General features: G+C 45.1%; 2 protein-coding genes across 16 annotated transcripts in view; both read right to left on the bottom strand.

Moving 5' to 3' along the window:
* The window catches only part of LOC139545765 (cotranscriptional regulator ARB2A homolog), a 199,689-nt gene extending 182,418 nt beyond the window's left edge, over nt 1-17,271 (bottom strand). For 6 of the 13 annotated variants that reach the window (XM_071353913.1, XM_071353906.1, XM_071353918.1 and 3 more), the window contains exons 1-5: nt 17,111-17,271; nt 16,270-16,339; nt 13,061-13,162; nt 10,354-10,454; nt 410-475 (exon numbers count right to left, since the gene is read on the bottom strand). In XM_071353913.1, the coding sequence (XP_071210014.1) occupies nt 410-475; nt 10,354-10,454; nt 13,061-13,162; nt 16,270-16,339; nt 17,111-17,152 (381 nt within the window). In that variant the 5' untranslated portion in view covers nt 17,153-17,271. Of the gene's footprint in view, nt 1-409; nt 476-10,353; nt 10,455-13,060; nt 13,163-16,269; nt 16,423-17,110 lie in introns of all 13 variants that reach the window. The other 7 variants (XM_071353912.1, XM_071353919.1, XM_071353915.1 and 4 more) reach the window with 6 other exon arrangements.
* A 633-nt stretch (nt 17,272-17,904) lies between these two features.
* The window catches only part of kiaa0825 (KIAA0825 ortholog), a 155,898-nt gene continuing 149,445 nt past the window's right edge, over nt 17,905-24,357 (bottom strand). For 2 of the 3 annotated variants that reach the window (XM_071353902.1, XM_071353903.1), the window contains exon 20: nt 17,905-20,829. In XM_071353902.1, the coding sequence (XP_071210003.1) occupies nt 20,667-20,829 (163 nt within the window). In that variant the 3' untranslated portion in view covers nt 17,905-20,666. The remainder of the gene's footprint in view (nt 20,830-24,357) is intronic. The other variant, XM_071353904.1, reaches the window with a different exon arrangement.

Below are 24,357 nucleotides of genomic sequence, written 5' to 3'. Positions count from 1 at the left end.
AAAGGACCAATCTTCCTCAGAAACGAAGATCAACGGGGGGGGGGGGGGGGAGTCAAGCCTGTGTTGAACGTTGGGATGAGCAGAGAGCAAGAACGGACCAGTGAGAGGGAATAAAGTCCCTTTGAGTGCATTTGAATGCAAAACAGATTAAGCGACAGCTTTTCCTGACTCAGAGACGACGTGTCACAAATACAGTTCATTTGTTGAGGAGACACATTTGGACAAAGAGAGAGAAATTAAAAAGCTTATTTCCTTCTCTCCGATTCCTAGTTTTCCGCGGGACACTCGACATCATAATCATTCTCGGAAGCCGACGCATTCACGTCAACTTTCACGTTTAATATCCCCCATAATCTTTAAAAGGCCTGAACGCCTCGGTTTTTTTTCTTTCTCACTCGCAAATACTCACCGGCACGATTTCCTTTGTCAGGTTGCACTTTGTCTCCAGCAGTTGGTAAACATAATGCGTGATGATCTGAAAGACAAAGACAAAGAAAAAAAAACTGAAAATCTTTATTCACAACAAACACAACGAACACAACAACGGCACAGTTTGCGGTACACACCTCACGTTGATGCCACTTCCAAATCCATGTACAGCAACACAGCAAGAACAGCATGTAGCTTGAGAGAAGAAGCATGTACTTTTACTTGGTTCGTGTACACAGTGTATAGTCAGTGTATTTGGCCCCTAGACAGACAGGCGGTACTGTACGTGTGAGCTAATTGAAAGTGTTTGGAGTTGGACGTGTCGTGCTCTTGGAGCTCAGAGCAGTCCCGGTATAGAGGGAATGGACGCCAAGGGAGGGAATCTGTGATACAAGCACCGAGCTGATGTTTATCCTCCCAGCCACAGCACTGAGGAACTTGTATACAGTGCAATTTCAACCCCAGGCCAACGGTTTCATGGTTCAATGACATCAACTACTTTTTCTTTCTTTTTTAACCCCGTCTCCTCCCCTTTCTCTCGCTCCCGTTCGGACTCCTCGGCAGCTGAAAACATAAAGGGCTTTTGTGGCGTCGTTTTGTTTGGACGCGAATGAGAGAGGGATGAGGGAGGGGGAGAAAGAACTTTCTGACGGTCGTGTTTTGGCGTGTTTGTAGCGGATGATGATGATGTCTCAGCTGTGGCGGTTAGGGGGTATTACTGGGGGTGTTTATCAGACGTGCCCAGCCTGGCATGGAGGTGCAGCGATGTGGTCTAGTGGCCCAAGCCGGGTGGGCGAGGACAAGGGGTGTGTGGTGTGGCATGGTGTGGGTGAGGTCTGTGGCGCCTGGGGGGGACGTCTGCTGTGACCACAGGGACAGCTGGACAGGCCAGAGTCAGGTCCCTCCCTGTCCTCTGTGTTTGTGTTCGCTTTAGCTGGACTCCCTGGAGCCGCACAGGAAAGGGAGGGGCTGGGAGGGAGAGAGGAGGCGCCGTGGAGACAGAGCGTGTCAGGTCTGAGCCCTGAGACACACAGGCACACACAAACTGAGTGACCACTGTCACACTGTTGCCTAGGTACTTAAACCTATTTACATCAGTACAACACAACAGAGTTGTATACACCCATACCCCAAAACTACCAGATAGCAGTATGGTACGGTCACAGGATCCAATACAACACTCCACAACATTGCACAGAGTTAAACCAATACCTAGAAGTTCAATATTCAAAGCCCACAGTCTCCTCTAAGCAAAGTCAGAGGGAAAAGGCTAATACCAATCATTATAACCACATGCTCTTTTAAAGCCAAAAGAAAGTCATTGCTAACCTGATTATGTGTCTAAAGAAACACATTATGGACAAATGATGCAGTGAGATATGATTAGGAGGGACTAGCCAATCGCAGGCCTGGCGGACAGACCAAATGAGATGACAGATTTGACCATTTGACCCGCTAGATGGGGAACGCTAAGAGACATAGCTGTGGCCACATCAGCTAATTCACTAAATGTAAGGCTCCCTGATAAAGACTAAAATGATTGCAAGGTTCAATATGCACGTTTTTAATGGCATCAATAACCCGAGCAGGAAACTTCATTTGTGCTACATTATTTGTTCAGCGCCTCAGGTGGCCTGAAAACCATCTGACGTGGAAAAAGATAAGGAATGGGGAGGTGGGAAGTGGACTGAGAGCGTGTGTGTGTGTGTGTGTGTGTGTGTGTGTGTGTGTGTGTGTGTGTGCGCATGTGTGTGTGTGCACGCATATGTAGGCAGAGCACGCATGAAACAGAGTGTATATGTGCTGTTTCGTGTGTGTCCGTCCGCCGGTACACAGAGGTCTTTGTTCAGGTTGACAGACAGGCCCAGGGTCAGGATACAGGGGCTTGCTGATTGGAGTCAGATGAGGAAGCACAGCTCTGAGATCAGTATCACTCCAGGCCCGGATGAGAGAGAGAGAGAGAGGGAGTCCACACACAAGCCCAAAATAACAAACCCCACAGAGCACTTTTTAATTTATTTTACCCTTATTTATTATTTTACAAGGTAAGCTGACTGAGAACACGTTCTCGTTTACAGCAACGACATGGGGAATAGTTACAGGGGTGAGCAGGGGGCGGGGGATGAATGAGCCAATTGGAACCCGGGGATGATTAGGTGACCATGATGGTATGAGTGACAGCTTGGGAATTTAGACAGGACACCAGGGTTAACACCCCTACTCTTACGATAAGTGCCATGGGATCTTTAGTGACCACAGAGAGTCAGGACACCCGTTTAACGTCCCATCCGAAAGACGCCCCCTTATTACTGCCCTGGGGCATTGGAATATTTTGGGGGGGGGGGGGGACCGTCCAACACCACTTCTAGCAGCATCTGGTCTCCCATGCAGGGACCGACCAGGACCAACCCTGCTTAGCTTCAGAGGCAAGCCAGCAGAGGGATGCAGGGTGGTCTGCTGCTGGCAACATGGTCAACTTAGATGACATGGTTACAGAGTCAAAATATCATATGCTGATGAGAGCCAACCCACACACACACAAAGAAGTGCAAACACACACACACTAGAAGAAACTTCACTACTATGTGAAAATGGCTACCATCGCTGCGTGGGCCTCAGCCATCTCTCTCTGCAGCCGATCAGCGGCATAAGCTACAGCACTTTGTCACATCATTAACACAGTGTTATTAGTCTTATAATGAAAGGCCTGGCCCTGCAGGTAGTGGAGGAGTGCTAAGTGGTTCTGTCTATCTCTCCCTGCAACCATGTCTGTCTGGGGCTGGCTGCCGGTGCTGCTGAGGTTGATTGTGATAGTGGGGGTGCACTCAACACTGACGGAGATTGGGGACATTTGGCTGATGCCCCCCCCCCAAAAAACAGCCCAACCGTCAAAATTAGACGTACTGCCGGTATTACTTAAACTACTCGCTGTGGCAAAAATGACAGCGCGGCCAAGTGTGGCGAGGAAGATGAGGAGGAGGAAGATGCATCTACCCCTGACCCTGGGACATCAGTTGGATGATGTCTGCACATGTCTCTGAAAGCAGCGTAGCGGTCACCACCTCCACATCCCAAGGTCTCCTCTACTCATCATCGAGGCCAGGCAATTCTAAACAGACCTTTCCGTCTCCCTTTCTCTGGGGGCCTATGTGGTTCGTTTTAGGGGAAGTGCTGTGGTGACGTACCCCCACGGTGCCCCAGGAACCAGGAGGAGCAGGGAGGAAGGAAGGGTTTACAGAAGGGCTCAGTCTGTTGGAGAGAAAGGTAATCCTAGGGAGCATGTGTGTGGCTGGTGCCAGCTCCCACCGCGGTAGACCGCTGAGACTGCAGGGAGGGAGGGTGGGTGACTGGCCTTGACCAAGCGCTTTCCACTGAGTGGGCGAGCGATAGCACCCCCCCTCCCTCAACGCACCTCTCCTACCCTTCTCCTCTTCTCTCTACTGCCCCCATCATCTCACCCCCCCCCGGTTAAGGCCTTAATGAAGACCACTGTGTCGGTAAGTCGATCTGTTTGTAAACTAACCTGGTGGAAAAACCCTCTTCAAACTAACAAGGGAGGGCCTTCCTCAGATAAAGAGGGAGAGGGGTGAAAGAGAGAGAGAGGGGGTAGAATCCAGACCTCCCACATTGTGTAATGCTCTCTGATTACTCCAGTCATGCTGGGTCCAGCTGACCTCTCGAGGTGATAAGGAGATGATCCACCGGACATGGGGGTGGGGGGAGAGGAGGAGGGGATAAGGGTTACCCCAGATAACGGGGGTGGGGGGAAAGGTGGGAGAGGAGGGAGTGAGTGTTGCCCCGGGCAAGGGAGGTGGGGACGAGGGTTACAACTAGGGTTGCAGAGCAATCAGTAATTTGCCAAAGTTACCAGAATCTTCAGCAATTTTGGTAATTAACAGAAAATCTATGGCAATTATCGTAAATTATACTTAGATTTTTTTTATAATTATTCACATATTTTATTCATTTATGATATGTGTGTCCATACAGTTATAGTAGCTAGACCATATGGTTCAATAAAAAAATTGCCTAATTAATGAAAAAAGCATCTAATCAACAACGGCATTACCTTTACAACTGCAACTATTTACTTTTTCACAACTGCCACCAACAGTTTGATGCCAAAATATTGACAACAAATACATACTGATAATGTGTACAAAAACATAAAGCATTTTTCATGCTGAAACCCTGATATTAAAAATAAATGGTATTCACTAAATTGATGGTTCATATTTAGGAGAATGTTTTACAGCTTTGTCATTCTCGTTTTTATTTCAAAATCATCTTAGTCAATTATTTCATATATTTTTTTTTATATGCGATGAGGCCACACAGAGGGCCAGAGATAATTACAGACGCCTGTGATCATCTGAAGTACCCAAACGGGCCACTAGATGTCTTGTGATAGGTTACATAAAATCCATGAAAGAAACCAACATTCTGGTAGTTTACTGGTAAACTTCTAAAGTTTCCAGTAAAATACCCTCCCTTTGCAACCCTAGTTACAACTGACATGGGGGGGTGGGGCGGGGAGATGGGAGGGTTACCCCGGGTCTGACCGTAGCTCAAAAGCCCAAACACAGGCCACAGTTGGCTATGGAACAGGCCTGCCCTGCTGTAGATGTGGGCCTGAGGAATGGGAGAGTGACCTCTACTGACTGTACTGGCTGGTTTAAGTACCGCTCTACCACACTTCCCAAACAGAGAGAGAGAGACAGAGAGAGAAAGACAGACAGACAGAGAAAGAGAGAGAGAGAGACACACGAGAGCAGGCGGTCCGGAGCTCTCTCTAAAAGCCACTTACGCAGAGAGGCACACGGCGACGATATCAAAGCTGTTTACATAATGAAAGTGAGGAGAGCTCGGCATGCTTACAGTGACAGGGGCCCGGGAAAGAAACGCTTCTTCTTTAAGGAAGAATAGAAAAAGATGAATAAAATCCCCAAACAACAACAAAAAGACAACGGCAGCAGTAAAGCAAAGCTACGGGAGGAGAGAGCAAAAGGAAGAATAGTGTTTATTTTAAGGGTGGCCTTGTCTAACATCAGGCTGAGATTTAAAATAGAGTCAATTGTTGTCTTACTTCAACCCCCTCCCGTCTCGTCTTTTTTTATCAGTTGGGTATATGGAAGAACAAAGCTCCCCAACGCAATTCCCACAAGGTCCCTGTGTTGCGTCTGCCTGTATCTGGGGGAAGTTTCTTCTCCGGAGAGAGGGAGGGCGGGGGGTGTCTGCATGGAGGCTCATCTCACTTCCTCTCCCGCTCTCCCTCCTCTCAGGCTACGCGCCGTGCTGCGCTGCACTCCTTAATGGCAGTCTAATGACCACCTCAGGTGTTACCTCAGAAGCCGGCCGAGGGATAATTCACTTTTAAAGTACGGCGCCGTGGCTGCCTGTGCTCTGGCTCGCCTCCCTTCCCCGCCCACCCCCCACTCCCTCCCTTTCTACCAGCCGCGCCGTGGGGTTCGAGGAGTGATGAGATGCCATAAATCAAGAGAGACAGCTGCCATTTTGCTCCTCTTTAGAGGGATCCTCTTAACTTCCAAAACAAAACGTCCGTGACTGATAGGGGTGTGTGGGCTCGCCGCTGCCATCGCGCGCCCTGTTTCCCATCTCGCTCACGGGTATACAGTAGAGCAGAGGCCTACAGCTTCCTCCCCGGGTAGGTGAAGGCGAGCGTGTCTTTTTGCCATTTCATCATTACCCTTCAGTTGTGCACTCCTTTTAAAAGGTAACATGACCATACTCGTGACTAGATAAAACACCAGATTGCGGATTAAATCGGCATGTACTGTTCATTTGATCAATTCAACTGCATGTACAGCACACACAGGACCCACCGGTGTTAACTAGTAGCTTTGAGCTCGTCGTCGCAAAACTGGCTCTACTGTATAAAGGGATGAGCCAACGATACACACGGCAGAGAGAGAGAGAGAAACACACAAAGAGAGAGAGAGATCTTCACAATACAGCCATCTGGCTGGGCCCAGGTTCATTAGAATATTGTGTGTGTGTGTGTGTGTGTGTCTGTCATCCCACAGATGCAGGGAGGTGGGGAGAAAAATCCTCATTTATTAACAGCTTAATTCAGCTCCATCTGGGCCTGGCATCATGCTTGTCATCTATCAGGGGGAACTATCACTTACAGCAACAATTACACTTTCACTGAGCCCTACAGGGCCCAGGTCACCCTGATTCTACACACACAGGCATGCAAGACCGCGTGCGCACATACACACACACACACACACACACACACATAACCTCAAAGGTAATCCTGGAACACACACACACTCACGAACAATAGCTTATGAAGAACTCCAGAAGTGTGCATGTACAAGCGTGCGCGCGTACACACACACACACACACACACTTGCTGAAATAGACAGACACAGCTCCAAGGGGTACTAGATAGCGTTCAATGATGCAGATCAAACAATGATCTCTCATTCGTGTGTGTGTGTGAGTGTGTGTAGCGGGTTCGGCTAAGACAATAGTGGGAGATATTAACACGGGGAGAACGTGGATCGGCTGACTGAGCACGAGGCAGGCGTTTCAATTTTCCCCGCAGCCCCCAGAGGGCCCCCCCCCCCCCACACACACAAACACAGTAAGTTAATGCCTCCATCTCTCTCTGTTTTCCCATCAATATCAACACCAGGACAGAACGGGTGAGGCTGAGGGGAAGGGGATCGCTGATGGGCTACAACTAGCTTCAGTTCACTACCAGGTTGTGGTTCATTCAACGGTCAAATAAAATACATCTCCTTTCAAACAACGATCAGCACTAAATCACGATCGGAATATAACTAGCATACCGTCCCCCGCCGTGCCTATGTGTGTAGAGTAGCCTGGCGCTGCGTAGCGATGCTGCCTGGGTTCCTGTCGTACTAATGGAGATGTCAGAGCGGGGATGCTCTTGCCCCTGTTCCCTGGCTGATGGAGGCTTTTTGATGCATTAGGTTTAATCTGGCTGACAACATGTAGAGAAGACCAGGGCTTTCACACACACCACTCACACAGATACCAGAACAAACAGCCTTTTAATCACTGCACAAGGTCTTATCCAAACAGGGAGAACAGATGTGACGCTTCTGCCGCTCACATCCACGCACGCACGCACACACCCACCCACACACACGTATCCACAGGGATCGACACAATAGCAGTTTATTCAACAAACAGCACCTTAAATTATTGGCATCGTGAGGCTGGTATTCAGAGGTTTTCAGACAACTCAATTCAATATGCTAATTCACCACAAACTGGGACATCATAAAAAACCCGTTAATGTAGAGTACAGTGAAGGATTTGTGCTCCTTGGAAAGATCTTCGCATTGAGCTGTAAAATATATAAATAAAATGAGAATACTTATTAAAATCTGGGCCCACAATGCAATGCCCCTTCATTCAACCCCAGCTGCGAATCTTTCCTCCACGCCGGCCATCGAGACGTCGTCCACCCATTCAGACGAGGCTGAAGTGCAAATTGGACATCTGGTGCTGTGATGCCTCTCACAATGTGGCCGCCATTTCTCCCTAGCGCTGCGCTGTCATAGCTAGCTCTGCTCGGAAGACTGGCAGGGCCACAGAAGAGAGGGAGGGAGGGAGAGCGAGAGACACAGAGGCAGAGAGCAACAGAGAGAGACAGATAGAGGGAGCGAGAGAGAAACAGAGAGAGACAGAGAGAGAAACACAGAGACAGAGAGCAACAGAGAGAGAGATAGAGGGAGCGAGAGAGAGAGAAACAGAGAGAGACAGAGAGAGAGAGAAACACAGACACAGGGAGCAACAGAGAGAGACAGATAGAGGGAGCGAGAGAGAGAAACAGAGAGAGACAGAGAGCGAGAGAGAGAGAAACAGAGAGAGACAGAGAGAGAAACACAGAGACAGAGAGCAACAGAGAGAGACAGATAGAGGGAGCGAGAGAGAGAGAAACAGAGAGAGACAGAGAGAGAGAAACACAGACACAGGGAGCAACAGAGAGAGACAGATAGAGGGAGCGAGAGAGAGAAACAGAGAGACAGAGAGCGAGAGAGATAGAGAGGGAGCGACAGAGAGAGAGAAACACAGAGACAGAGAGCAACAGAGAGAGACAGAGAGAGCGAGGGAGAGACAGAAAGAGAGAGATGACGCTGGCCCCCACCCATGCGGGTTGGGTGGGCGCTCCCTTGCTCATACACCCCCAACCCCAGGGACAGTCATGGAAGGGCATAGCATCTCCTTGCGTCCCTGTCCACCCCTGCACAATGCATATTGGGTAGTGCACCCACTCCAGGGCGATTGGTTGATCGAGGGCATGCATGCTTCAGGACGGCCATTGTTGTGAACGAGGGCTCTCAGCTGCCGGTTATTTTTTTGCGCTCACATCTAAACCTTGAATTACCCAGGCCTGATCACACACACAGACACAGACAGGAGTCCTAACCAACAATAGCCACGCAACTCTCTGTAACTCTACTCCGATATCTCGTTATCACAAGCTAGCTTCACCAATCGGCAAAGCCTTTACGTTCCCAATGAACGAGACGCCGCCTCTTTTGAACCACAGAACGTCAATACCATATTAGCTCCTTAACGAGTTAACTAAGCGTCTGGGCCTGCGCCTGATGTCCGAGTTCAGGAAGTTCAAACGACTGCGTTCTCGGGACGACTCCAATCCGCGCGACCAAAATGTTTGCTTCCAGCGTTTCAGACGCTGGCGAGATACCAGCAGGAGAAAGGGAGCTTTCAACAAAAGGATAGTTCACAAAGGACGTACCTGGATTAGAAATTAAAACACACAGGTAATCCCACCAAAGAGTCCATCTTTCGCTTTGAACTTGAAAGAACGCGGGGAACAATTAAAAGCAAAATAGCGGGGTTGCGAATGAAACAAAAGATTTACCAAAGAAAAGCATTGGTTCGGGATTAGCTCATGCATATTGCACGGCTTGAGACGGAAGTGAACGCAAAGTGAACTTTTGGGTGAGGTGTGACAGCGTGATGGGTACATCGCACGTCAGTCAGTGCGTCGGTCCCGTCCGTCTGTCAGGGGCTAACCGAACCTTCAGGCTGGTATCCAGACAAGCGGATATCAAATACAATTGTATTGGTCACATACACATCTTTAGCAGACGTTATTGCGGGTGTGGCGATATACAGTATGTAGGCCTACATAGTGTGACATATGAGCTCTGTGTAGCTGCGTCTCCATATACCAGCATACTTACCAAAGCTGTATGATATATACACACACACACACACGCACACACGCCTGCTAGAGCAGTGAAAGTGTCTAGGGCCTGGTGGTATTAAGGGTGTTTTGAATGTGAAGGTGTAAACAGCACGACCGCTGAGCCAGTTATAAATCAGGGCTTGATCACTCAAAACACAACACACACACATACTAAGACGGTCGTCCACCACTGCTGCCAAGGAGGATCCACCACGTCCTGCCAACCACCGTGCCCAAACACACGTCACTCTCAAGAGATGTGCCAGGCAGAGCCAGAACACATTATGCATAGAGGCCCTTAGAAGACAACTCCGAGAAATAAAAGAACACACACAGTCATGTGACATGGTGTGTGTGTGCGCACGCGCGGTGCGTGTGTGTTCAATACCGCTCTAAATCAAATGAAAGAGTTATTCAATCTGGGGAGCACAGATAGAAAGAAAAAAAATCCTCAAAGTTTGCCCTTAATAATACAATTTGGTAGGATCTATTCTCTCATTTACTTATTCAAATTCAGGGATCCTTTCCTCTTTTGTCTTGTTATAATGAACTTCCTAACCTAGAGTAAAACCAACATTTTTCCGTACAAAAGACAAAAGGACTATAGTAATGCAAAAGTAGATGACAATATAACGCATGCCCTGATGATTGATAGACAGAGTTAGAGGGGGATGACGACGGGGTGAGCAGTAACAGTACCTACCTCTCCCAGGGCCTCGTAGCGTTTCTGGTTCCACCTGTGGAGGTCCTCCCGGGCGTTGAACACATACGCCTCGCCCGTCGTGGTGTGCCTCAACCTGCCCTCTGATAGGTACAGACAGAAACGCATACAGACACACAGACAGACAAAGACAGACGGAGAGACATACAGACAGACAGAAACCGACAGACAAAGACAGACAGAAACCGACAGGTAGATAGACAACGATAGACAGAAAGACAGACAGACCGAGAGAAAGATGGAAGGACAGACAGAAACAAAGTTAATCAAGGCCAATCATTGAGACTGATTGAAACCCTCTCCAGGGGGAGTAGTGGGGAAACTTCTTTCAGTATCTCAAGTAGTTTTGTGCCAGGGTAGGGGTCAATCTAGCAAACAAATTGAAACATAATTTACAAATTGAAAAATCCTCAGAGAAAATAGCAAGCAGTTTCAAATTCATGGGCTGAATATCAATCAATCACAGTAGCCATTCAAAATGGAACTGACCTCAACTATAAGCGTTCAACTGCGGTTGGGACGTGCGTGGCAGAAGGGTCTGGAAGGATAACGATGGACCAATTCCTCAGGTTCCCGAAAGTAAGAGAAAACTAACCACTGTTCAAACCGACTGCCGCTTAATTACGGCAGGAAAGCTAATGATAGTGTGAGGAGTGGAGCAGCGGTAGGAGGGGACATGCTGAAGTAGTTCCGCCCTGTCGAAAGAAGCAAACTAGCTTTGACCTTCCGTAAACTGAGCCCCATGCTTTTCTGCGCCTCTCTCCCTTCACGCAATTAAAAGCGTTTGTGGCTTCGGTCCCCCCCCCCCCATCTGGCAGGTACAAGGCCCGCGTATGCGGGGCGCTCTTTCCAGTCACGAGTCCAACGGCCTTCTGGGACGTCTGGCAGCTCAGGCCCAGACAGCAGGTGTGGCGTAAACTCTCTCTCCTTCTCATTCCTTCTTCATCTCTCTCTCCCTTTTTTCCCCTCGTCTTGGCCTCGTCACATTTGTCTGTAGTCCACATCCACCTGAGATGTGAGGAGGAGAGAGAGAGCACCACAACTGTTCCCCACGCTGCCTTTGAGGCTGGGCTTTGAATGGCAGCCAATCAGCATTCACCCTGGTAACTCCAATGCCACCGCTCTCTACCAGGCCCAGCCAAGTGGGGAGTGACTGGGTGCAGTGTATGTGCATTAGGAGTTACATTACAGGCAAAAGTGGTTGAATCATTGGGTGGAAACTAGAGATACAAACACAAATTCAGAGTTTACAGGGGAGAACTTTTTACCACCCGTGTTTATTTTCATAGCCCAGGTTCATTTTACAATAACAGCTAAATGAGGAACAAGCAGAGAATAATGTGATGAGGGAGCGAGCAATTCAAGACTAGTAGCTTTTTCAAGCTAAACAATTATCCCCGCGTCGGTTTAATGCCTCCAAATACAGAGGTTTACAATGAGGCCATCTATCCTTCCGTTGACACCGCAACATAACAAAGCACAAAACAGTGTTCAATTTAATTGTGACCTCTAACGACTGCAAAACGCAGAACGCTGAAAAACTCAAAAGTACACAACCCAAACAGCCGGAGGGTCTCATACTTTCTCAATTATCCCGCAACGGCAAACCCCGGCCAAAGAAAAAGCATCATGTTAAGATAAAAGACTGCATAAGCATTTTCATCTCTCCCTAAATTGCACCAATTTACACCCTGTTATCGCGTGATAAATCTTACACTGCTTACTCGCCCGGCATTACAACATTTTGCTTTCATCGTTAGCTGTTAGACAACATTTAGCACCGAAAAGCCAGTTTGTCAACATGGAGAACTAATAGCCAGCTTGTGCCTAAGAGATGGGCACCGGGGGGAGGGGTGTATCGGTTTAAAAAGGCGCCCGCAGAAAAGTACCTTGAAGAAATCAATTATACATTCACGGTGGTGAGAGGAGAGATCTACGAAACAACGGTGTGTGTGTGTGTGTGTGTGTGTGTGTATACGAGAGTTCAGCTCCATCGCCTCCACAACGCGGCCTCTCAGAGGATTACGTTTCCGCAACTTTTCTCCCCTTTTCGAGCATAATTAGCATGCCGTTCTCGATTTCGGAGCTTAATTAGGTGTACATAACCTTGGATTTCCAGTAATGAAAAACCGGAGGGCTACTGTGATGAAGCCATCATCTTTATAATTAAAATACCTGTATCAACTGTACACAGCCTTCTATATATTCATTTCATTACATGGTCATGTTTCTTTTTACACTATATAGACGTAGGCTAACTTTGCTGCTGGAGTGAAGAATACCGTACAGTCGTGGCAGCGCTGAGCCGGAGGGACTTTAGTTTGAATAGAAATGATATTCTTGGAGAGGAGAGTGAAGAAAGACAACCGGGCAGGCTCCTCAGAAGTGGCAGCCCGGGCCTGTTCTTAGGCCAGGTTATGCAAATCCTCCGTCAGAATGAGCGCAAGGCTGAGTAGGTTACTGACAGGCCGTATAGTACACAACATGTCCTCAGCCACAGTACAGCCACACAGTCAGCAGAGACTGTGACAGAGAGAGAGAGAGAGACAGAGAGAGATAGAGCGAGAGCAGTGCAGGAGAAAGAAAGAAGAGGGAGAGGCCACTGGGGGAATATTAAGAGCCAAACACACCAGGCGTCCACCTGGGATAAAATAATCCATACATACAGAATATAAATGATATGACTTACGCTCGTTGAAGGCATACTCAAACTCTTCAAGCGTCTTGGGGAAATTGAGCGGAGGTTCGTCCTTCTTCATGAGTTCGTCCAGGTCTATCCTGGACAACAGGTCTGGGCCAGGTGTGGGGAGGGACACAGGAAATCTATATTAGCTACTTAGCCTTGCTAAAACACAGAGGGCGGCCTTTTCGTGGTGCAAAATCATTGTGCAAAAAAAATACCAGAAACCTCAATCTGTTAGCGTGATTTAACTTGACTTTTTTCTTCAACAATGTGTCATATAAGGAGGCAACTACTTATGTATTGCTCAGTTTAAACTCTTTACAAACATTTGCCTTCTTATAAACACACGTTGTTTTAAATTAAATCACACTGCGAGATTGAGGCTTACAGTGTTTTTCCGCACTTAGCACAATGATTTTGCAACACGAACATGTTGCTCAAAGGCAGTCATACAGAATATAGGCCTAGTTTCATCTCATCTGTTGCTTAATGTTTGTTCGTTTTTATGGATCCCAGGACTCCCAGGAGCCATACTTGTGAACTTTTGCTTCGACCATGGCTTAAACCATTAGTCTAAAATGGCTAGCTGCTAGCTTTTCTCACAGGTCAAACTGGCCAAATTACCCACGATGCTGAGGACCTCCAGCTGAGCAGATAATTATCCGGTAACAAAATGACAAACCAACCCATCAGAGACGTTAAAAAGTAGAGCCCCCATCCAATTGCATTTGTTCAACAGGCCACCTGAAGCAGATTGTTAAACCAGCCAACTGCTTGGTTTCATTTGTTACCCATGGTCTAAGTGAAATGTGCCAATATATTGTTGCATGCTGCTTCCTTGACTTGGCTACTGACGTCACACAAAATTCAAAAGGGTTTTCGCATACATGACAAAATGACACGGTTTTGCTCATCCATTTAACACGCATCCATGCACTGAAAAAAAAGACTAGGAGGATTATATAACACGGAACGTTGCATTCAGACACCGTAAAAGTCAAAAGACTCCTCGCGGTGTCGTCAAAGAGCAGTCATACTGCTATAGCCTGGAGCGGTAGTGTGATCCATTAAAGTAATCAACTCCATGGTGTTGGCATATGGTGGCTTTGAGTTGGAATCCCATTTGGGTCAAGATCATTTTTAAAAGGAGAATACCCTCCATTGCTGGTCCTCAACTGAAATAGAGCAAATGTGACAAAGTAGCCAGTTATCAAAACCCATTTGAAACCTTAAAGTGTAGAAGTCTACGTCATTTTGCCTATATTCATTGCGGTGACTGATATTTCTGTATTAAACCTCTGAGTGTTGCCTGCTCTTCGAATCACAGTACAACCACAAAATAGCTATTTAAACCCACGTTAGGCTACGTCCAAAAAAAGGGTGTTGATATAGGTGTACACTAGCACAGCAACAACAAAAAAAACACATCCGTGACAGTGAAGAAAGCTCTGTTCTTGATCACAATGTCTATATAGGCTAGGCCAGTCAGTAAATAGCATGTTACCAAATTGACAGGAAAGCACAATCAAATGATGTGTCTTTTACTGCATCGGCGTGGTGGGAAAAGTACCCAATTGTCATACTTAAGTGACTGTCACTTAACATACTGTGACAATTGTTGCTGTAGGGGACCATCTTGGTTGAACAGAATGTAACTAATTAAAAAGGCTAGGTATTCAGTGCTATTGTAGTGTTTCCTCTCATTATAGCATCATGCATACACTATCACTAATTGGGCCTATTACAAAAGGAGGCTATTGGACGTGGTTAGCGGTCATAACAAAAAAATACTGATTGCTACATACCTTTTTTGACTTTTACATTAGCAATACCCTTCGAATAATATAACTTACGCCTCATGAGCTTAGTTCAACTGTGTTACCCCATCAGAACCCAAAATATAATCTTGTTTACTCCATTATTGTTTGTTAACAATGAAACGTAAACAAACACCGTATAGCCTCAAAACATGGTTAAAACCATCATTTTGATATCAGGGACGTCCTTGCACCCATAGCGCTGTATGTAAATACCGTTTTCTCCTTTTTGGTTTTCCAGGTTTATGTTTTCCCCATTTTTTGGGGGGGGGAGGCTCTCAAAATCGTACTTATTTAATAGAAAAACAACCAAATTGGATGTTCTAAGTCCATAAAAATGCTTAAACCACATCAGGAGACCACTGAGAACTGGAAAATAAATCGAACACATTTGGATTTTGGGGTGTAGTTACCCCATTTACTGCCATTGTTTTTGATTAGTGGCGTTTCTGCAGCGCTCATATAATTGCAGAGTTTGCAAAACAAAATGGCCACTGGATTGATGCAAATAATCATTATATCATTCTGCCAGGTAGGCATACGCTACTTGGTAGTCAAAATATAACCAGAAGGTTACAATTAGCATCATTGCTAACGGCTACAGAAAGTGTAGACACACATACACAGAAATAAGCTTTTTGTGCTTATAGAACATTTCTGGGATATTTTATTTTATCTCATGAAACATGGGACCAACACTTTATATGTTGCGCTTGTATTTTTGTTCAGTATAAGTTCAATAAATGGAGTTTCCGTGTGTCCGTCCGCATTCTTCACAATGCAGACTTTATTGGGCCCTAAGAGTGGTTACAACACTCCATCCCCATCCCTTAGCTGTTTAACAAAACTGAGGTGGGGTTCCTGCTTTGTTATTGTTTGAACTACAAATTGCCCCTTTACTAGTCTCCCGATCTGTTCCATATAAATGGTTGGTGTTTAGCCTTTATCGGGAAAAGCATCCTATAAATAGGCCTAGGCTTAACCAGTCAATTCAAACATGGCTATGTGTGTCCCATCTTTACTGGAAACTGTGGAAAGACAAAGCGGTTATTGAGAGGAGAAAATCTCTAAACTATAGGCTTCAGCCTAGGAAGGCACATGTCTCCCTTCAGCAGAATCAGACTGAAGTCCTTCCTACTCTAATAGACTAAAGTCCCGTCTGCAAACACATGTTGACGCAAACAGTAGGCATAGCTGACAGACAGTAGGAGCGGGCTGAAGATAGTTATGACCATTCACCCCGATAACACACAATACCTTGGACACCAATGAATACAAGTTTGCTCGTTTATCAATTACTTTCGAACTGCGAGTGTGCACAGCGAAAGACAACATTTTCAGGGTACTATACACAAACCCACAGTCACTCATCTGCACAAGGAAGGAAATACCAGTTACCTAGTTGCTCACCTTTCAGGGCAGTAGTTTTCTCTTTATTCTCTTGGCCGGGAATCTGGGCCATAGTTATCTACAAAATGAACAGTATAAAGGTACAGGGTCAAGTAAGCATGGATCTTCTCTTCTTGTGGATCACTGCTGGTTAGCGTTACTCTACATGGAAGGGAATAGAAAATGATTGATTGTTTAGTTAGTTACAATGTACTTTAACAACATTTTTTTGTATTGTAGAGGGAGGTACATTATAGTGAAGGCAGCACATTCATTTCTAATAATAGTAACAAGGAATGATTTCACACAGGTATGCAGAAGGCATTGTATCCATCTTGAGTAACGTTAGTTAGCAAGGCACACAGAGTAAACCACTTCCCTTACAATTTCATTTCTGGCATTACTTGACACCACTGTTGTAACCACACTGCATTGTGCGGTACCATAACGACTATCGTGTAGTTATTGCATAGCCTAATTTAATGTGGCTAGGTAATGTAGACGATTTAGCTAGCTAAACAATTAACATGCAGAAGTGTGCAACTAAGTTAACTAGCTAGCCACCTTAGCTAGCTGAAATACCAACAAACACTGCCGTATCAAAACGCGTATGTTTCAATTTAGACAAAGCAGAGCGAGCGACTGTCTAGGTCAAAAGACAGACATAGGCAACCCAGATGTATTCATGCATAAAATAACAACCAAATGCTAGGGACTGAAAGTGTGCATTCATGCCAGTGAAGGCACGTCCAAGAGAGAAGCATTCGTTTCACACGTGTGCATGGCCGAAGTAATCGCCAGTGAAATACTACTATGTTTTACAGTCATGCATTTAGCTTCGAACACATACCACCACTACAAACGAATATCCAAAATAACAATTAGCCAGCATCCCCTGCTTCCTTAAAATGTACAAAAACAGGAAGGAATCTCAGAATTGGAAACTTCCGGGTTACCGAGACAACCGTCTGGAAGGAATATTTAAAGGGACAGCTCCACGCTGTTTCACCCACCATGTTTCACATTGGAATAATTGTGAAGCATTTATTCCCCCCCACCCCCACCCCCCCCCCCACCACATCCCTGCAACAATGTTTTCAGAAGTATAAGCAGTTTTAATCCTCCTATATAAACATTATATCCCAAAGGCAGGATAGGTCTACTGTTTGAATAAATATGTGTCCTTACATTTGCTCAGGGATATCAAAGAGTCATAACTCCTGCAGAAGCATATTCTCATCCTAAACATTAGAATAAGCTCTTCTTTGGAATTCCCTCCTGTGTAGACTAAACCAAATCAAAGCTTCCATTCTGTCCTGAGAATAGAGGAGAGAAGCCCATTATGTAAACCCTAAAATCTTACAGGAGCAGTGGCTTAATACATTTCTACACCAATATGAAAATAATGATTTGCTTATCGCTATATTATATTAAATGTAAGCAGCACAGTTTTTCAGATAAAGCAAAATAATAGTTTGAGAGTATTTTGTTGTTGTTAGTATAAGTATTCTACTAGTCGTTCATATACTGTATGTATCCTACTGATCACACATTTGAATGAAACTAGGAAAAACAGCAACATATCTGTCTAGTTGACACGCTATGTATGTACAGCGGAATAAATAGCAATGTAATGTGATGAAATCATGAAGAATATATATTATTTATTATTTTCATGTTTAATTCTGGTAGATTCTGTCTCATCTCATGAATAAGAATATACAGAAAACCTGGAAACAAAAAGTATCACAAATCACAAATAACAAACTATGCTCTCAGCGCACAAATGTCTGACTGATGTTATATGGTGGGACACATTCTGGTGACATTGTGTAATCATAACACATCTTTTCCTCTAAATCGGGGGATTTGAAGTGACTTTTTTTGGGAACTGGGAAAGAAATATGCTGACACCAATGCCTTTACACAAGCTTCTTCAACTTCAGTGATCACATAGTCCCTGGATAAACATATTCTCAAGCAAACAAACTCGGTCTCCAATCCAGAAACCTGTCCCGTGGATGTGCACCAAAAATATGAAATCCCAGTGATAACAAACAAAGAGAAGAGTGTATCTCTCGGTACACATACATGAAATCATTCATGCAAGTACACACACACGCAGGCAAGCCCACACGCACACATGCACACACGCAGGGGAGCACACACCCAGGGTTTGAAAGTAACCGATTACATGCAATCGGTTACATGTCATTTTTTTATTTTTTTATTAACTGCAATCAGTAACGTTACCAAAACATTTTTGTAATCAGATTACAGATACTTTTGAAAAACGACATGATTACTTCTTGGATTACTTTTAAATTCAGAAAATACCTAATGACACTTTCTCTTTTCTCAATGACATTCAACTCAGCATTGAAAAAAATACACAAGATTAAGTTTGATCCACCTGAGGGAGTCTGACCACAAGTCAGAGGTCACTACGATGGCACACCAAATGCATTTGATGGATCCTTTTTGTCTTCTTCTAATGCCTCGTAAAACCCTTCGCACTCATGGGAATTGACTTACATGGATTGGGCTATACTGAAATTTTACTTACAGAAGAAATATGAAAAATATACTACGCATCAGCATGGTAGCAATTGAAAAGGTACAGTTTAGGATATTATGGGGAAATTATTAGACCAAAGTTCACCTGACACAAGATTGAATCAAAATATTACACTTTTGATTTTATGTACATTTTACATTTTACTGTATTTTGTTGCATTTGTTGATAACGAAATCTGAAAATACTCTGGATACATTCGGTAATAAGACTATTCCTGGAAAATGTGGGGTAGGTGCAACATAAGATAAAAACATTACAAAGGTTTGAGTGAGAGGACTAACTGATGTCTCCAAGTGGCCACACACCTCTCCAAAGTGTGCACAATTCCCTAAGCAATTTCAATGCACTTTTAGACTCAAAGAAGAGTCTTCAACTATACGTTATATATTTCTTTCGCTCTCCTAGCTGTGCCGTTGAGGAACTAGAGTTTCATTTCGAACCCAACCCTGCATCTCCGCCGTCACACAATTACCAACAAGCTCTCACAGTCTCACGTCAGAATCAAACGTTCATTCATGTTTCTCAAACATAACATTTCAAAGTGTTTTGGTGACTTCTCTGTGTCGTTCCAAGGTTAAGTTTAGGCATTAATTCAGAATGGTTAAGGTAAGGGTTAATGTTTGGGATAGGCTTAAAACGAACCTTTTAGGGTTAGGGTTATCGCTGGATTCAAACATGCAACCTTTCGAAGCAGAGGCAGATGCTTACACCCATCCATCATCCCTGTCCACAACACCTACTTGAAGGTAACAGCACTCACTGTTGCGCCTAGTGGCCGGTTTCCACGTCATCTGCCGATGTGGAATATTGACTTGTATCACGGGTGATCTGCCTGCATTTACTTTTGTTCTATTGCCAACATGACTAGCTAAGTTATAAAATACGATATTACAGTGTTAGGCTTTCACAGGGTAATTCAGAGAAAAATATCGTAATTTTGGTGTGCATAAAAAGGAGTCATGAGTGCATTTAGGTGCGTGTTCCGCGGCAAATGTCCTTCACAATAAACAAACATAGGCTCATTCTGTTCAGAACAACCCAGGGTGTGACGCCATGTCATCTGGTAACTGTACATCAAACATGGGGATCGTGATTTGGAAATGTGAGGTGCTTGTATGACATCAAAGTGGTATTTATTCTAATCCTCTACGTCTCATCTTTCAAAATACATCGAGTCATTTTAATTTACAGCATTTCCATCACTCAGACACCAAAAACGTTGCAAATTGTACCCAATTACTGGGAGGGATGGGGGAAACTTCTTGTCATGCGCGACGCTCAAATTCAGAACAGCTGTTAGTCAAACCCCATACCGCGCCAGATCCAGAGCTCTGACATCATGTATAGCATGTTACTGTACAGCCATTACATTCCAATTTAGGCACTTGTTAAAAATCTGCAATTGTCCCTCCCTATACGGGTATGAGTGTAAAGGGTTACATGGAAAGTAATCCAAAAGCAACTGAAAGTAATCAGATTACGATACTGAGTTTGGGTAATCCAAAAGTTGCGTTACTGATTACAACTTTGGACAGGTAACTCGTAACGGATAACATTTTGATAGTAACGTACCCAATCCCCCCACGCTTGTGTACACACACACACACACACACACACACACACACACACACACACACACACACACACACACACACACACACACACACACACACACACACACACACACACACACACACACACACACACACACACACACACACACACACGCACACACACACACACAGCTTCTCCCTTCGCTGTACTGCACAGACGTTACAATGTTTCTCGTTTAACACAAAGGGCTTTTGGAGGAAGGAGTGCAGCAGATTTAATTGATGATGTTTGCTGCTGCATGCTGTTCATCCTGGGCTGCCTGGGTGACTCCGGGGGGGCCTTGGGATCCAGGGCTCTGGTTGAAGTAGGCTTTCTGCAGCTCCTCCACCAGAGGCTTCTCTTCATCTTCCAGAACTGCACCATCCTGCATCTCCCACCTGGAACACACATACAGACAGACAGACATATACACAGTGCTTAGTTAGTTACCAGAGTTTTCTATCATCTATAACACACACATATCCCAGCTCTGTCTGACAAAGAAAGACAGAGACAGAGACACACACACACATACATACATACACACGCACACACACACTTCTCCCTCAGATTCTGCCAGGTTCAGCACAGAGATCAAGTGGAGAATACTCCAATGACCACACCACATGCACTCAGTGCACTCTCGCAGATGTACAGCGTTGGTATAAAAACCAAGATGTACACTGTGAAGTTTTCATATGGGAATGTGTCTTGGTATTTCAGAGTGTACAATATGTCAGATTCAGAGCTTTCACTGTCAGCCTGTGTATAGAACTCTATGTTTTACATACAAGCGTGAGAGGACTGCTCCCAAAAGAGGTTCCAGGAAACATCAACACAGTGGAAAATGAGGAAGAAAAACTGAAGCTTTCTCTCTGACAACGTTGAAATATTGATGTGGAGTGCACCTACACTGGTGGTTGACTTCACCTGCTTATCTCCCAGCATACAACTCCTGACCCTCTAGTGGGAAGCACAGTCGAGCGGCACAGTGGACAACTCACAAGGGACAGGTATGATCAGCGTTGATCTGGATTTAGACTTAAACGGAGAGATCGGGATTTTGACAATGACGCCCTGTATCTACTTCCCCAGAGTCAGATGAACTCGCGGATGCCATTTTTACGTCTGTGTGTGTGTGTGCAGTTCGAAGGAAGTTGATAGCTACCGTAGCGTTAGCATTGTCTTGCGAAACCACCTCTAACTTCCTTCATACTGGACACAGATACATACAAATGGTATCCACGATTTCATCTGACTCTAGGGAAGTAGATACAGGGCCTCATTGCCAAAATCTCGAACTATCCCTTTTAAGGTGCCCAACTTCTTTACCTTATCCCTGTCCCTCTTCACCCTCTTCTCTCTTTTTCCACTACTTTTCTCCCTCGAGAGAAAGCCGGCCCTTTGAGCTGTGACTGTGGTCAATCAAATGGTAATATCTATATGGAGAGAGAATGAGCGCAAGGTAGAGTCATGTCGTCCTGTCTAAAGAGAACTCTATCGAACTGTAAATGATTGCATTTTCATCGCAATCTCTGTCTCCTTTTATTGCCCCCCACCTCACTCGCCTATATATTCACCATATCTTCAAACGGGGGAAGGTAGACGTATTGTATATGTGTGAGAGGGAGAGCTTTGACCATGTGACGCATTCCATGCATACAAAAGAGCGGGCTCCTCCATGCAAGCGCTTTGATGGAGTTTCTGCCTCAGTCATTGTGTGTATCTGGCCGAATCAGACATCCTCTTTCTCTTCCTCTCCTGCACTGTCACCGTGGTAATTACCGTCTATACGGGGAGGATTTGTTTATGTAAATATGTGCATTTGATGCATGGGGCCCTTCGCACATGTCTGCTCTCTTCTCCACGGCCTCTTTTTCTCAGTCTCTTCTCCCTCTCCATCTCTCCCTCTCTCTATCACCGAGCCAGTGGACTGTCACCTGATAGACAGACCAACGAGGGGGAGGATGAGGGGTGGAGAGGAGAGAGAGAGAGGGGGGGGGGGTTAGTTAAGTCAGCCTCTCCTTATGACAACTCTATACCTTCCTGAATCCACCACACACTGACTATAGTAGAAATGATGGGGTGGGGAGTAGGGAGAGAGAGAGGGGCAACAGCTATACCTCATGACTATTACACTACACAGTTCAATAAAAATCCAATCACGTCACTTTATCATCCTATAGTCAGCCATGATTTGAAACCCCCCCAAAACAAATAATGGGAACATGAAAAACATAATATTTACAAATGTCACAGACGTGCAAAAGGAACCATGGGAGGAGGGAGGGAGGGAGGGAGGCAGGAAGAAACGCTAAAGGTTTTTCAATGTTTAATTTTCAAATAGGATTAAGCAGAATGACATTTAGCTGAAGGTTACTGGCTGAGCGAAGCGACGCATTGTCTTAGCTGATATTGATATTCAGGAAGCGTCCCGCTTGTCACTGGGACAAACAGAGTTGATGAATGAGAAGCCTTTCTGCAGGAAGGTGTTAAGTGCAAATTTACAAGAAGAGAGAGAGAGAGAGAGAGAGAGAGAGAGAGAGGGAGAGAGAGAGAGAGAGAGGTCTAACATACCAACACTTGCCATGTATATATCTAAGCTACCTTATGCTACGAACACTATACAATGTCCAGACAGTGCAGTTTCACATTCACAATGCCAACTGTCCTAGACCCTGACAGAAATGCATTCTAACTGGGACTGAGGGTGATTTAGCTTTAAAAACACACACCAACAATATGTGATTCTATGGCTGTAGCTAATTTGAGCGAGTGAAAAAAAAACAATGCTGTTTAGAAATTCAGTTTCAAGTAGGCTAAAGTTGACAATAACTTCACAGCATCCTCATTTCAGAGGTTTCCTTGGAATTTACATCTTAATAATGGGAGCCTTACCCTTTAATTCCTACAGGCTGGGCTCATTTCTCATGCATTAATACTGGACTTGCTGACTAGGCGGTTCCTCTGAATACAGAATAGGACACACATATTTAGACTCATATATTTACTGTATTGATGTCACAGGAGATTGTTAAAAAAAATTTTTTTTTTAATAAACCTGATGTACTTCGATAGGAATGTATGGGCACAATATTTAAGCCAATGTCGGCTAGCTGCAATGATAGATACACTCTGATGTATGGAGCTAATTCTGACAGTCGACCTTCATATCAATGTTTGTCTCATCTGGAATTAAAGCCATTCTCACGGATTATCAGTGTGTAAATGACTTCCAGTACCTTCCTTCAGTTAGAATCTTACAATCTACATTTACTCAGGCTATATTAGCATTTTACTTAAACCAACTCTCTACTGAGATCGAGTGCTATAGTGCCAGGACAATCCAGCAGGAAAAAGATAGACTAGAGAGAGAGAAAGGAAGTGAGAGAAGGAGTGATGGCAATTGTGTGAGCTGTCAGTGTCGGAGTGGTTTCCCTCAGAGTGGTGTGTTTGTGCTGCGCTGGGTGCCAGCGCAATCCCCGACAGGTACCCGTGTTTGTTTAAAAGGGTGCCTGTCAAACATAGAGCCACACGGCCCGAGACACTTTGGCTAAATGAGTCTGACAGGGACCTAATCAGGGCCTTTACACATGCTGAGGGCCTCACGGATCCATCATAACCCAAACCTAAACATTTAAAGTGCTCAACTTTCCAAAGGTCAGTGCTTTCCGTGCATGCCAGGATGATATGTGTCAGCAGAGAAGGAGAGCTGAACATTGGTCCTCCACAGGCCTGCTGCAGTAGTCAGCGGTATGGGATAAGCATATGGCACTACATTTCATGCTCCTGCATTTGCCCTTTCGTGTTTACGTTACACTGCCCGTACCGTGTGAGTGGGCACTTTTTTTTGCCTTTACACTGAGCACTTCTACACAACACACCAAATACGGTTGTGATGAAAATCATGGTGAACCACAAAGGTT

This window comes from Salvelinus alpinus, chromosome 19 (genome assembly GCF_045679555.1).
Source record: "Salvelinus alpinus chromosome 19, SLU_Salpinus.1, whole genome shotgun sequence".
Lineage (NCBI taxonomy): Eukaryota > Metazoa > Chordata > Actinopteri > Salmoniformes > Salmonidae > Salvelinus > Salvelinus alpinus.
The sequence above is the reverse complement of the archived record's forward strand: the minus strand, read 5'-3'. Positions and strand labels throughout refer to the sequence as shown.